The 12,635-nt window shown below is 43.9% G+C and overlaps 2 protein-coding genes across 9 annotated transcripts in view; both read left to right on the top strand.

Annotated features, from left to right (window-relative positions):
* The window catches only part of Oga (O-GlcNAcase), a 42,286-nt gene extending 32,298 nt beyond the window's left edge, over window positions 1-9,988 (top strand). For 3 of the 8 annotated variants that reach the window (XM_017588708.3, XM_063271725.1, NM_131904.2), the window contains 4 exons: window positions 1,265-1,350; window positions 1,825-2,017; window positions 5,172-5,331; window positions 7,985-9,988. In XM_017588708.3, the coding sequence (XP_017444197.1) occupies window positions 1,265-1,350; window positions 1,825-2,017; window positions 5,172-5,331; window positions 7,985-8,121 (576 nt within the window). In that variant the 3' untranslated portion in view covers window positions 8,122-9,988. Of the gene's footprint in view, window positions 1-1,264; window positions 1,351-1,824; window positions 2,018-5,171; window positions 7,899-7,984 lie in introns of those variants that run through there. The other 5 variants (XM_063271696.1, XM_063271765.1, XR_010056626.1 and 2 more) reach the window with 3 other exon arrangements.
* Window positions 9,989-10,649: 661 nt separating this feature from the next.
* Npm3 (nucleophosmin/nucleoplasmin, 3) lies at window positions 10,650-12,635 on the top strand. Its single transcript, NM_001401107.1, has 6 exons — window positions 10,650-10,811; window positions 11,097-11,182; window positions 11,408-11,527; window positions 11,640-11,733; window positions 12,062-12,172; window positions 12,264-12,635. The coding sequence occupies exons 1-5, from the start codon at window positions 10,694-10,696 to the stop codon at window positions 12,163-12,165; spliced, it is 522 nt and encodes a 173-aa protein (NP_001388036.1). The 5' UTR covers window positions 10,650-10,693; the 3' UTR covers window positions 12,166-12,172; window positions 12,264-12,635.

The following is a 12,635-nucleotide window of genomic DNA, read 5'->3' as shown; positions in this document are numbered from 1 at the left end:
TAATCCTGGCACTTAAGATGTTGAGGCAGAATTGGTACACGTTCAAGGCCATCATCGACCTTAGTTCTAAGACAACCCTAGCTAGGTGTGAAACCCTGTCTTTAAAAAAAAAAAAGCCCAGGGGGCTGTAGAGCGGGCTCAGCAGTTAAGAGGACTGCAGTTCTTTCAGAGGACCCAGAGTTAGTTCCCAGCACGCACATGGCTGCTCACAACTGTCTGTAATTCTAGGATCTGAGAGTCTCACATAGACACACAGGTAGGGAAAACACCAATGCTCATAAGATTAAAAAAATTAAATGTTTTTTTAAAAAAAAGCCCAGTAAATAAATAAAATGCCTAATTCACAGTAGGAATCACAAAATAGTACATCCTAATGATGTGTTGTCCTTGACTACTATTTCTCTCTGTCCTCTAATTTTCTATTGTAAAGTGCTTCCTGCCTGTTGACAGCTATTTACAAAAAAAGTTTCTGTAAAGACAGTAACATGCTTAAAGTGTTGTTGAACTATTTCAAAAAGTGAAGAATTAGCAAGGCCTTGTGGATCTATCCCAGAACCTGAGTCTGAGATCATAGGATCTGTCTGGGCAAGTTTGAAACTGTCCTCAAAAAAGAAAGGTTGAGAGACTCTTAAAAAGTTCACTAGCTTTTGTATCCACAATTTACTTTCAAAACTCATCTCCTAAGGCTGGAGAGATGGCTCAGTCAGTGGTTAAGAGCACTTCTATTCTCTTAAAGGAGAGCCTGAGTTCAGTCCTAGTAGCACCCTCTCTTCAGGCAGATCACAACTTCCTGTAACTAGCTCCCTGGGCATCAGGTACCTCAGAGAGCCTGTACTTAGATGCTCATACCCCATATGGAGACATGTGCACGGTTTTGAAGAAATAAAAATTAAAGGTCTCTCAAGTGTTCAGTCTTGATTAATGCCCTGCTTTTTCAACTAGTTTTACAGACATGATCCAATAACTAAAATGTACTGCTGGGGATCAAATGCAGTACCTTTTGTATGTCAGGTACCACTGAGCTCCATACCCAACTAATAATACTTAGAGTAATGAAGATCATTCTACCTTGCCCCATCCCTACTGAGGTAATGTTTCCCATAGGCCACACTTTTTTTATCTCAGACTTCGCGTGTAGCCCATTAAGCAGCATGGCTTTTACCTGTGCTCCTCCCTCAGCTCCTATGTGTTCCACACACAGCTGCTTACACTCGTTCTTCCTGACAGCTTTCTTGGTGTGTTCCTAACTAGATTATATTTCCAGGCTTCCGTGTACAAGATTTGCAGAGAAATGTATGATGATGGAGTGGGTTTACCTTTTCAAAGTCAGCCTGACCTTATTGGAGACAAGTATGTGATTCCTATTTGGTTTGCATCCTAGATAGATGTTCTTATAGCAAGTACTTTTGAGTTAAGGGGAGGTGTTAACTAGAAGGATTTTTTTTTTTTTAAATTCCAGTTTAATCTTAAATGTGAAAGCAGGACTGGAGAGATGGCTCAGTGGTTAAGAGCACTGACTGCTCTTCCAGAGGTCCTGAGTTCAATTCCCAGTAACTACATGGTGGCTCACAACCATCTGTGCTGGGTACCGATGCTCTCTTCTGGTGTGTCTGAAGACAGCTACAGTGTACTTATATATAGTAAATAAATAAATCTTTAAAAATGTGAAAGCAAATAATGTTTATTTTCAATCTTAAATGTAAAAGCGAATATGATGTCTATTTCAGTTTTTGCTATTTGAAGGTCGTGTTGGTAAGCTAGGTGTATTGTGAATCCTGTGTTACTAATTCACATGCTCACTCTGGCTTCCTTCTTTCTGAGCAGGTTAGTAGGAGGACTGCTTTCCCTCAGCCTGGATTACTGTTTTGTCCTCGAAGATGAAGATGGTATTTGTGGTTATGCCTTAGGCACTGTAGATGTGACCCCCTTCATTAAAAAGTGCAAAATTTCCTGGATTCCCTTCATGCAGGAGAAGTATACTAAGCCAAATGGAGACAAAGAGCTCTCAGAAGCTGAGGTAACTCACTGGTTTAGAATTATGATAATTTTAAAAAATTAAATTGTGGGGTTGGGGATTTAGTTCAGTGGTAGAGCGCTGGCCTAGCAGGTGCAAGGCCCTGGGTTCGATCCCCAGCCACAAAAAAAAAAAAAGAAAAGAAAAGAAAAAAAATTAAATTGTAAAATTCACCAAATGTGGTAGCACATACCTTTTGTCCAGCATTTATGAGGCAGACGTAGATTTGAGGCCAGCCTGGTCTACATACCGAGTTCCAGGCCAGCCAGATTGATAAAGGAAATTGTGTCTTTTTTTTTTTTTTTTTTTTTTTTTTTTTTTTTTAAAGAAAAAGCTCATGTAGACTGGGCTGGCCCTGCCTCCTGATGCTAAGACAAAAGGTATAAAAGGTTTGTGTCCCCACACCCAGCTTGCAGTGCTGCTTTTTTTTTTTTTTTTTTAACTATATTTTTATGCTGATTGGGATTGAATTTATGGCCTTGTGTGGACTGACGTTTTATTTCATGTGATGTACTTGGTTAGAAAATCAGTGCTTGCTTGTTTTAATGTTTTAAGTTTGTCTGCTGCGTGAGTGTTTTGTCTACGTGTATGTCTGTACCAGGTATGTACCAGGTACTCCCTTTGGCCATCAGATCTAGAACTGGAGTCCCATGGCTGTGAGCTGTGGTGTGGATCCTCCTGAGCCTCTGAAAAACAGCAAGAGCTGCTCATTCCTCAGCCACCTTTGCTCTGAATCACGTTTTTTTGGAGACAGAGTCAAATGTAGTAAAGGCTGTCCACAAACCTAAGGCTAGCCTTGAACTCCTGATCTTCTTCCCACTACACAAGTGACAGATAGTTGAGACTATCACTCGGCAGCTAATTGTCTTAAGGTTTTTTTTGTTTTGTTTTGTTTTTTAATAAAAATCCTGTCTGATGGCCACAGCTGGAGTCCTGAGTCTTGAGTGGAGATTCTAGTACGAGTTTTAAAAGATGATTGGAGAGTTCTTGATGGGGAGACTAGCATCATGTAGGTTGGGGGTATGGGAGAGCAGAGTTGTCCTGGGCATCAGTCCAGACCCCAGCTGGTGTTTAGTAATCATCAGTATTGGTAGTTTCTAGGGCACAGGAGCGGAAATGATTCCAGTGTGTGGGGGCTACAGAACCCTGTCACCATGCCTGGGATAGTCTGGGGTTGTCAGTCTTGTTCCCCCTTGTAGCCTCTGCAGAGGACAGTGAAAATCGTGACCCCAGCCTTTTGGATAGCAACAGCTACCACCTTGGAGAACTCAGCATCTAGGGCAAGCATGACCATGCAGTGAGGCCCCAGTAATGACACTGCCCTGAGTCTGGTTGGGTCAGCCTAAATCTGCTTTTGTACTGGCAGAAATAAGCAAAAGAAAGGAAAAACAAAACAAAACAAAACAAAACCCTCATCCTTAAAAAAAGTGAGTAGTCTCAGATTTCTTGAGAGTCTGGGAGAAGAGGTTGATCTCCAGGTACAATCTTCCTGCTGGTTTTGGTGATGGGAATCCACCTGCAGCTCCAGTGAGACCCGTGTTGTGTGTGGCCCGTGTAGCTGGGTCCTGTGATCCTGTGTGGCTGATGCACTGGCCCCCATTACATCGTTCACTGACTGCTGTTTTCCCCAGGAGACTTTGCTCTTGTTGTGCTCTGGGTTCTACTCAGGGCCTTGAACGCTAGGCAAGCACTTGCCGCTGACCTAGATCTGCAGCGCTTTCCTCCTTCAAATAAAAGCTTAGTTAAGATCTGAGTCGTGAAGGGAAGCTGTGATTCTTTATTGTGTTGTAGCTATAGTCACACTTTGCAGATAAGATAAAGTACACAAACTCTTTAAGAGTTTCTTTAATAATTAATTTGTAGATTTCCAGGTCAAGTCTCAGTATAGAGTTTCAATCTATCCCTCGTTCATTTCCAACATCTCTCAAGGTTAGGAAAGCACTGGTCCATTATTAATAACCAATTCTGAACTATTTACCAGTCTTCCTACTGACATGCTTCCTCCATCGCAGTGCCCAGGTCAGAGTACAGCATTAATACTTGTCTATTTTCTTGGAAATGGGATTTTTTATGTTACATTGCCCTGGCTAACCTTAAACCTTCTGGACTCAAGATCTTCCTATCCTCCTGAATAGCTGAGTCAGATTTTCATTTGGTTTCTTTAAGTTTAATTTTCAAGACAGGGTCTCACTATGTAGCCCTGCCTGTCCTGGAACTAACTGGCCTTGAACTCAGAGAAGCCTCTGCCTCCCAGGGCTGGGATTACAGGTGTGTGCCATCATTCTGGGCCTTAGATTGTTATTTTCAAGTCTGTATATTGCTGAGGGTGGAATCTAAAGCCTCACACATGGAAGAAAGTGTTGTGTTGCTGCCTTTAGATTAGCTCTCTGGTCTTCTGAGATGGAATCTCCCTGAGTGGCCCAGCATTCGTGGAACTTAACCATGGCAGACCAGGCTGACTTTTAAACACACAGGACTCTGGAGGATACAGGCATGAATGACCACAACTGGTTTAAACAAACCATTTTAAAATGATTTTTTTGTATGTGTCTGTATGAGTATATGCATACATGTGTACCTGTGTACATACAGGGAGGCCTGAACTGAGCATGGAAAGTGTCCTAAGGTTAAACCGAGGGTTCACATTTTTTCAGATAGTTGGAAGCCAGCAAGCCTCAGCAGCCCTGTGTCTACTAAGCCCCTTCAGAGCAGGGTCAGAGGCATGTGCCAGATACCTGGCCTGTTACGTGGGTTCTGGGACCCGAAGTGCAGTCCTCATAATTGCGCAGTGAGTGTTCTTAGCGCCTGATGTCAAGGCCCCCTAAATGGTTGATAACTTGGTCTGAGGTCGGGTGGGGTGTGTTTGTCTATGTCTGTGTGTTCTTTCACTTTTGTAGATAAGGTCTTAACTGTTTATCTAAAGGTGATCTGGAATTCACTGTATAGAGAGCTCTGCCTGCCTCTGACTCCTGATTAGTGGGGTTAAAGGTGAAGCATCAGCACACCTGGCCATAAGTAATGCCTTTTAGAATTATAAGCATGTTCATTCTCTCTCAGCTGGGAAAGTTGTTACATATTGCTTTGCTTTTCCTGAGTTCTGCAATATCAATACATAAAAGATTTGTAAGTATAAAATATTCTAATATTTCTTTTGCAGAAAATAATGTTGAGTTTCCATGAAGAGCAGGAGGTATTACCAGAAACTTTCCTTGCCAACTTCCCTTCTCTGATAAAAATGGATATTCATAAAAAGGTCACTGACCCAAGTGTTGCCAAAAGCATGATGGCTTGCCTCCTGTCTTCACTAAAGGCCAATGGTGAGCACAAGTTGTGGGGCTGTAGTCTGTCAGCAAGACTTTATTATTTTTATACTTATTTGTGGGCATGTACATGCATGGGCGTGTATTCATTGAGGACATGGGGGAGCCGATTCCTTTACATGTGGGTCCTGGGGCTCAGACTCAGGTTGGCAGACTTATATTAGTAGCTAGCTGGTCCTTTTACTCACTGAACCAACTCACCAGCCCTATTATCTTTTAAAGCGTTTAATTTAGTTTTGGCCTTTTGCAACAAGGTCTTGTATGTGTTCACTCAATCTGGCTTAGAATCCCACAGTTTTCTGTTAGCGCCTCCTGAGTGCTAAGATTACCTGTGCGACCATGTCTGGCCTTAGCCAGATTGAGATTTATTGAAATTTATGAGTCTAGTCACTCAACGCAATCCCAAAACTCAAGAAACTAAGGCACTAGGGGGCTGGGGATTTAGCTCAGTGGTAGAGCACTTACCTAGGAAGCGCAAGGCCCTGGGTTCGGTCTCCAGCTCCGAAAAAAAGAACCAAAAAAAAAAAAAGAAACTAAGGCACTAGGATGGCTGCGTGTGCCAGGCCAGCTAGTGGTGAGGATGACAGTGGCACTAGATGAGAGAAGAAGGTTCATTGGGTAGGGCCCTTGCTTCACAGAAGTGCAGGTCTGATAACGTGAATTCAATTCCCAGAATCCACATTAACGTGGGAGGTGAGAATGGACTTGACAGAAGTTGTTTTTAACGATTTATTTATTTTATGTATATGAGTATACCGTAGTTGCTGTCTTCAGACAAACCAGAAGAGGATATCTATCAGTTCCGATTTACAGATGGTTGTGAGCCACCATGTGGGTGCTGGGAGTTGATTGAACTCAGGACCTGTGGAAGAGTAATCAGTGCTCTAAACTGCTACCCATCTCTCCAGCCCCAGAAGGCTTTTTGTTTTTTTTGTTTTTGATTTTTTTTTGTTTGTTTGTTTTTGATATATTCATAAATCATATATACTCATGGCCTGAGTTCAGTCTCCAGAAGGAACCAACTCCACAGAGTCAGCATCTGGCCTCCATAATAAGCCTAGGCTCCATGTTTTTCCCATTTACATTGTTGTCCCTGTCCCCGTCCTGTCCCCCACCCCCACCTCATGGGTGTGGGTGTGTTGGGGGTGTGGGATCTCTATTGCCCAGATTACCCTCAAATTCTGGGGCTCAAGCTATCATCTGCCTTGTCTGTCCTCTTAAGTAATTCGGGTCTGCACCTACTGTGTCTGGCTTGTTGCTCGTTTATTTAGAATTACTAAGTGGTGCAAGAGTTCAGTGCATTGACCCTTGAAAAGGGCTGCTCTGCTGTAACATTAACACTAGTTCAGAGCCTCATCAATTGAATGAGAAATGAACACATGAGATAATTTATTCTGTTCAGAAGCCTGTAAATGGTTGAAGATTAAATAAACCTGACGAAAAAACTTTGTGCAGCTTTTGTTGGAGTGTATTATCTATGTGGAGTTTTCAAAAATTCCTTGCTTCACCATTAATACTTTGGGGAAAAATCTATATAGGGCAAGATGATGTTCTAGGCTCTAAGTGCCACAGATAGTATTCCTTGAATATCTTTTCAGGCAGCCTTTAAAAATGTAAGAACACATTTTAAGACTGAACATTGTGTAGTATACATGATCTCAGAATGTGAGAATCTGAGGTAAGATTAAAATGGCTAGTCCAGGATTCATGGTGAGAATCTGACTCTAACAGTTTAGCTCTAAGCTGGTAGGAAAGTGAGTAGTTTGTCAGCCATTTTCAGAGTTAGAGGTCTGGTAATGTAGCTCAGTGGTAAAACACTTACCAAGCATGCACAGAGCACTGTCCACCCAATCCCCAAATTGTTTTTACATTTTTATACCATAGGAGATTGAATCTATGTAGGGCCTCAGTAGGAAGACACACAGAACTGTCTCTCTAGACTTTTTTTTCCTTTTTGTCCTTTTTTCTTTCGGCTTTTTGTTGTTGTTGTTGTTGTTGTTGTTGTTGTTGTTTGTTTTGTTTTTAAAGACAGTTTCTCTCTGTAGCCCTGGGTGTCCTGTAACTCTGTCCCGCCTCTGCCTCCCGGGCAGTGGGTCTAAGGGGGCATGTAGAGCTGGCCTCATCCAGGAAGAGTTTTTTACTCACTGTTGGCTAAGTATTAAGAATTTTAAAGTAGTGCTGGAGAGATGGCTCAGCAGTTATAACTGACTGCTCTTCCAAAGGTCCTGAGTTCAAATCCCACCAACCACATGGTGGCTCACAACCATCTGTAATGGGATCTGCTATGTTTGAAGACAGCTGCAGTGTACTCACACATAACATAAATCTTTAAAACAATTTTTAAAGTCAGGTTTGGTGGCATGTACATTTAGTACCAGTACTGAGGCAGGTGGATTTCTTAAGTCAAAGTCGGCCTGCTATTCTGAGTTCTAAGCCAGCCAGGGCTACAGAGTGAGACCCTATCTAAAAAACAAAAAAATACTTTAAAATATTGTTGGGCTGGGAATATAGTTAGTGCCCTATTACCACAAAGTAAATGAAAGCTGTAATAGGAAATTTAGGGATAGGTAAAACTGTTAATCTATATTAAACATGATTCATATCTGTATGATACACTTACTTATATTTAAAATATTTGTTTTATTTCTAGGCTCCCGGGGGGCTTTCTGTGAAGTAAGACCAGATGATAAAAGGATTCTGGAATTTTACAGCAAGTTAGGCTGTTTTGAAATTGCAAAAATGGAAGGATTTCCAAAGGATGTGGTTATACTTGGTCGAAGCCTGTGACATTGATGGTACTGTGAACTGTCCAAAAGTCTCTTAACTCCACCTTGTGGTTGGTGGTTGAGGTCTTCACACAGTTCAGTGTCTGGAGCGGCAGCAGATCAGCCAGTTGAATTGGAAACAAAGATGACTGTAAAACTCACCCATCCCATTTTCAGCCGCTCGCTGGTTGAGAGAAGACAGTACTGCTGCATGTCCTGTGCAGCTTGTGATGTGCTCCTCTTTGGGTCTCGTGTTAGTGCCAGGGCCTCTTACATGGGGTTCTCTAGGGAGAGGGTCTTAAATAAATGTAGTCAGCACTGTTTTCTGCATCCAGTGTGGTTGCATTTCTCACCTAAGAGCAATGAAGATCAATCACTCTCTATTCTCCTTGGTGTGCAGAGTGAAATGTCTCTGTTCTTTGGAGACATGGCTGGAATGAGAATTTAGTGAGTTTCGATTTGAGGCAATTTTTCTGCTTTTTGTAAAGCTCTGGACAGCTGTCCCCTGTGACTGGTTGGTTCAGATCGTTGTGCTTTGTTAGGGACAAATGTGCATTTGTTTGTGGCAAAGGCCTAAATTGACAAACTTGTAAATCTCTTTGTACATAGACTAGCTGTAACCTGACTGTTCTTTGTTTACTGTTTTATATATTATGTTTTTTTTTCCTTTGAAACTGAAAGGTGTTGTTTTAGGATGGCACTTTGAATAATGTAAACCAGTGAGTGGTAGATTTCCTTTCATTTGTCCTTTTCTTCCTGAGAAGTTTTGTCTTTGAAGTGCCTCCCACATCGGGATAGGCCATGACTATTTGGGGTATGAGCACCTAACTTTAACTCCCATCTGTTGGGAAGTGCGGTTACTTCTGGGAATTCACCTTAATAGCAGATCCGAATGTGAAACATTTTGACATTGTCAAGTAAGGGTCAGGGGACTGACTAGTGGTCTCATTTGCCCTTAGTACACTTGTCATTTAATCGCAAAGACCTGTTAACTACTGGTTTAATTGAATCAGTCTTTAATTCTTGCATGTTTGTATCTAATTTTTAAGAGGAAGAATAAGTATATGTTAACCATGAGTATACTTTTCTTTTACTCAGATTCCGAAAACTTCATGTATTTTAATTTAGATTTGGTGAATTTAAGGGTTTTGAGCATGAAGCTGGCAGAGAGCCTCTGCAGGATTTTTTTTTTTTTTTTTTAAATCATGGCTAGCTAGTAACTAGATTTTCAACAGTATTTTGTTACCTTGCTTTCCTCCAGTTTTACATCAGCTTTTGAACTTTTGAGCTGAGGAGGGAGAGAGAAAAGGAAGCTTGAAACATTTTCTTTTATAGAACTCCAGTGTGAGCTTGTGATATAGTTTTACGTTTAGCACTCTTTATAGTGGACCCAGTGACTTGCACCAGAAGCCCGGGTGTGTGTTGAAATAAGCCACCTCATTAGGGTACAAACCTTTGATAGGATGTATTGGAAAACTTAAAATCAAGTTTGGTTTTGAAGGCTGGGGTGAAGGGCAAAATTGTTACTAGGTGTTAAGACGGTTTAATGTTCCTCTTTCCGAATACATCCCATGCCTTAGTGGGAATTACAACATTTGGAGGATTTCAGAGTTTCATACTGAATCAGGAATTTTAAACAAGTTGCTTTTTGTTTAATGTTGGCTTTCAGTAATCACTTGGGATGATCTTCTGGACATAACTGAAAACCTGCCCAGGTCTGTGCTGTCATCGCTGTAGGCTAAGTGCTATGCCATCTTCCATGGTTATGAATATTTACTGAGGTTGGAATAAGTTCATTGATTGTTTGGATCACAGCTCAGTTCCTATAGTAAAAGAACTGTAAAACTATCTGCACCATGCAAGAGGCACAATAAAACTTGAAGAGAATATGTGTGGTGTGCTGCCTTTTCTCCGGTTTCTCCCATCTTTTTTTCCTCACATCTGATCCCTCAAGTATCCAAACCTATTTCAATGTAGACTGGATTTTAAAGACAGCCCTTCCCTCCTGCCTTCCACAGCAAAGATTTTTCTCAGAAAAGTGCGTTTAAGTAAGTTGCTCTCTTACTACAGTTAAAGTTTATGTGAAGTAGAGGGATGTCTCACTGAGTTTCTCTATGGAATGGCATATGGCTTGACCTTAAATGGAGGAATATTGGAGGGGTCGGGGGATCGCCTAAGTGGAGGCTGTAATAGGAACAGTAGTTGGTTCCCACATCTGAGCTTCCGACTTTCCTGTCAAGCCTCCATCAAGATCAAGAAGCTTATGTAGTGGCTAATTTGGGTGGGAATCCCTGGGAGAAAGTAAAAATGGCTGCTCCGTACCCCAAGTTTACTGGGAAAGGAGATACGAAAAGTTTGCACCGACATCTCCATATTCCCGGGTTGGAAGAAAGGGGTTCAGTGAATGGACGCTGACTTTGAAGTCCGAGTGAAAATTTCTTCTGAGGCCTTGGGGAAGAGGCGACAGCTGCTCTCACGCCAGTGCGGCGTTTCACGTGCCTCGCGCCACGCGGCGCCTTTAATGGGCGGGGCCGGAACTGGCAGAGGTGCGGCGTTCGGTGCGTGGGGGGCGGGGCTCTCACGGCCGTTTCAGCATGGCCGCCGGCGCCGCGGCTGCTTTGGCGTTCTTGAACCAAGAGAGCCGAGCCAGGGCTCGGGGCCTCGGGGGCCTGAGGGTTCCGGCTCCGGTCACAATGGATAGTTTCTTCTTCGGTATTGAACACGGGAATGGAAGAGTGGTACGGGGTGGGTGAGGCGTCGGGCTGAGGAACGCGGCTGGGCGACGTGGGTGTGGGCCGAGGGCGCCTCGCTTTCCCTAACCCTTCGCGGCCTGTACGGGCCGAGAGACGCCGGTCCACGTGTTCTAGGCGAGTAAACGGCCCGTCACTCCCCGGCAGCACACGACCGGGTGGAGGGGACAGCGGAGTTTGTGAAACGCCCCCGCGCTCTGTCCTCTCCACGAGTGCTCCTCTCAGGCGAACGCACTGGCTCTTGCAGGTTGTGAGCTCTCCAGCCACACCCGCTCCTTTACTTTCAAGGTTGAGGAAGAGGATGATACAGAACATGTGCTGGCTTTGAACATGGTAAGGGGGTGCAGAGGGAGTTGGAGATGCGGGGGTCTCGCGGACACTCGCTTATCTCCCCTCTCCCCCACCTTCGGATTGAGAGTCACTTGTGGCTACCCTCAAAGGGCTACGTCTCTGGTCCCCCCATCGGGTACCACTGAGACTAGGCAGCTTTTAGGGCAAGATGCCTTCACCTTGGTGTCCGCCCTCACTTGAGACGCAGGGGTTCTGTATGCCTTTCAGCTGTGCCTTACCGAGGGTGCCAAGGACGAGTGTAATGTGGTGGAAGTTGTGGCCCGCGATCACGACAATCAGGAGATTGCAGTTCCTGTGGCCAACCTCAGGTTGTCTTGCCAGCCCATGGTGAGTTGTAGCCGTCCATTCGTTGGAGTATGTTGGGGATTGAGAACTTCAGTATTAATCTCAAAATGGATGGACCAGAATGAATTAGGCTTTCATCCTTCTTGTCTTCCAGCTCAGTGTAGATGACTTCCAGCTCCAACCACCTGTAACGTTCCGCCTCAAGTCCGGTTCTGGCCCTGTGCGGATCACTGGTCGGCATCAGATCGGTGAGAGGAGTGGGCCCTCTCCTCCCTCACTCTCCACTCCTGACTTTTACCCCAGCCTCATGGTTCAGTTTTATGTGCCTCTCATTGCCTCAGTCAGGCCTGTGAACTTCCTGGACCCCTCCCCAGGTGTCCAGCCCCAGCGGTGTGGGTGGGCTCTTTTGGGTTTTGGGCTCCCCCCCCCCCCCAGTTCAATTACTGAGCTTCTTCCCATGTAGACTTAGGAACTCTGGAAGATGAGGTTCCCTGTCAGCCTAGCAGCACGGGGCACTGAATAAGTGACCTGTGGTGTTTGGCTTTAACCTTCTGTCTTCCTGTGTGTATCCACCAGTTTGTATAAACAACGATCTTTCTGAAGAAAGTCCGGATGAGAGTGAAGATGAAATTAAGCTGTGTGGAATCCTTCCTGCCAAAAAGCATAGGGGCAGGCCTTAGCCCTCTGGTGAGTAGGAGGGGAGGGGGTTCCAGCAGGATCTGGGAAGTTAAGGGAGAGGTGAAGCCGAAGACACTGATTTCTTTCTTGCTTTTCTCAGGTCAGGGAGCTGCTTGCTACAGGTGCCATGTTCCATGTGTCCCTGGACAAGTTCAAGGATGGTTTTCTCGCTGAAGAGGATGGTTTAGGAAGGGGGTGGGTGGGAGGGACTTAGGCTGGTCTGAGAGACCAGTCATTCTCCTTAGGGTCCTGTGGTTCCTGAAGTTTCCCTTTTCTTCTGGAATGGGGATGACCTTTGAACACCTCTTATAACCCACCTACCCAGACTAAAAGTTTTGTAAAGCCCCAGGTTCAATCCCCAGCACTACAAAACAAAACAAAAAAAAACCACCATGAAGTTCAGAGCACATTTTTAACACTTTTTACATTTTTAGATAAATATCTAAATAAAGTGGTGTATGGTTTTTTGCAA

The sequence above is a fragment of the Rattus norvegicus genome, chromosome 1, assembly GCF_036323735.1.
Source record: "Rattus norvegicus strain BN/NHsdMcwi chromosome 1, GRCr8, whole genome shotgun sequence".
Taxonomy (NCBI): Eukaryota; Metazoa; Chordata; class Mammalia; order Rodentia; family Muridae; genus Rattus; species Rattus norvegicus.
This window is presented reverse-complemented; position numbering and strand designations above follow the sequence as displayed.

Coding starts and splice junctions, on each gene's coding strand:
- Npm3 (NM_001401107.1), top strand. CDS start 10,694: ATGGCCGCCGGCGCCGCGGCTGCTTTGGCGTTCTTGAACCAAGAGAGC. Junction 10,812..11,096: donor AATGGATAGTTTCTTCTTCG/GTATTGAACACG, acceptor TGGCTCTTGCAG/GTTGTGAGCTCTCCAGCCAC. Junction 11,734..12,061: donor CACTGGTCGGCATCAGATCG/GTGAGAGGAGTG, acceptor TGTATCCACCAG/TTTGTATAAACAACGATCTT.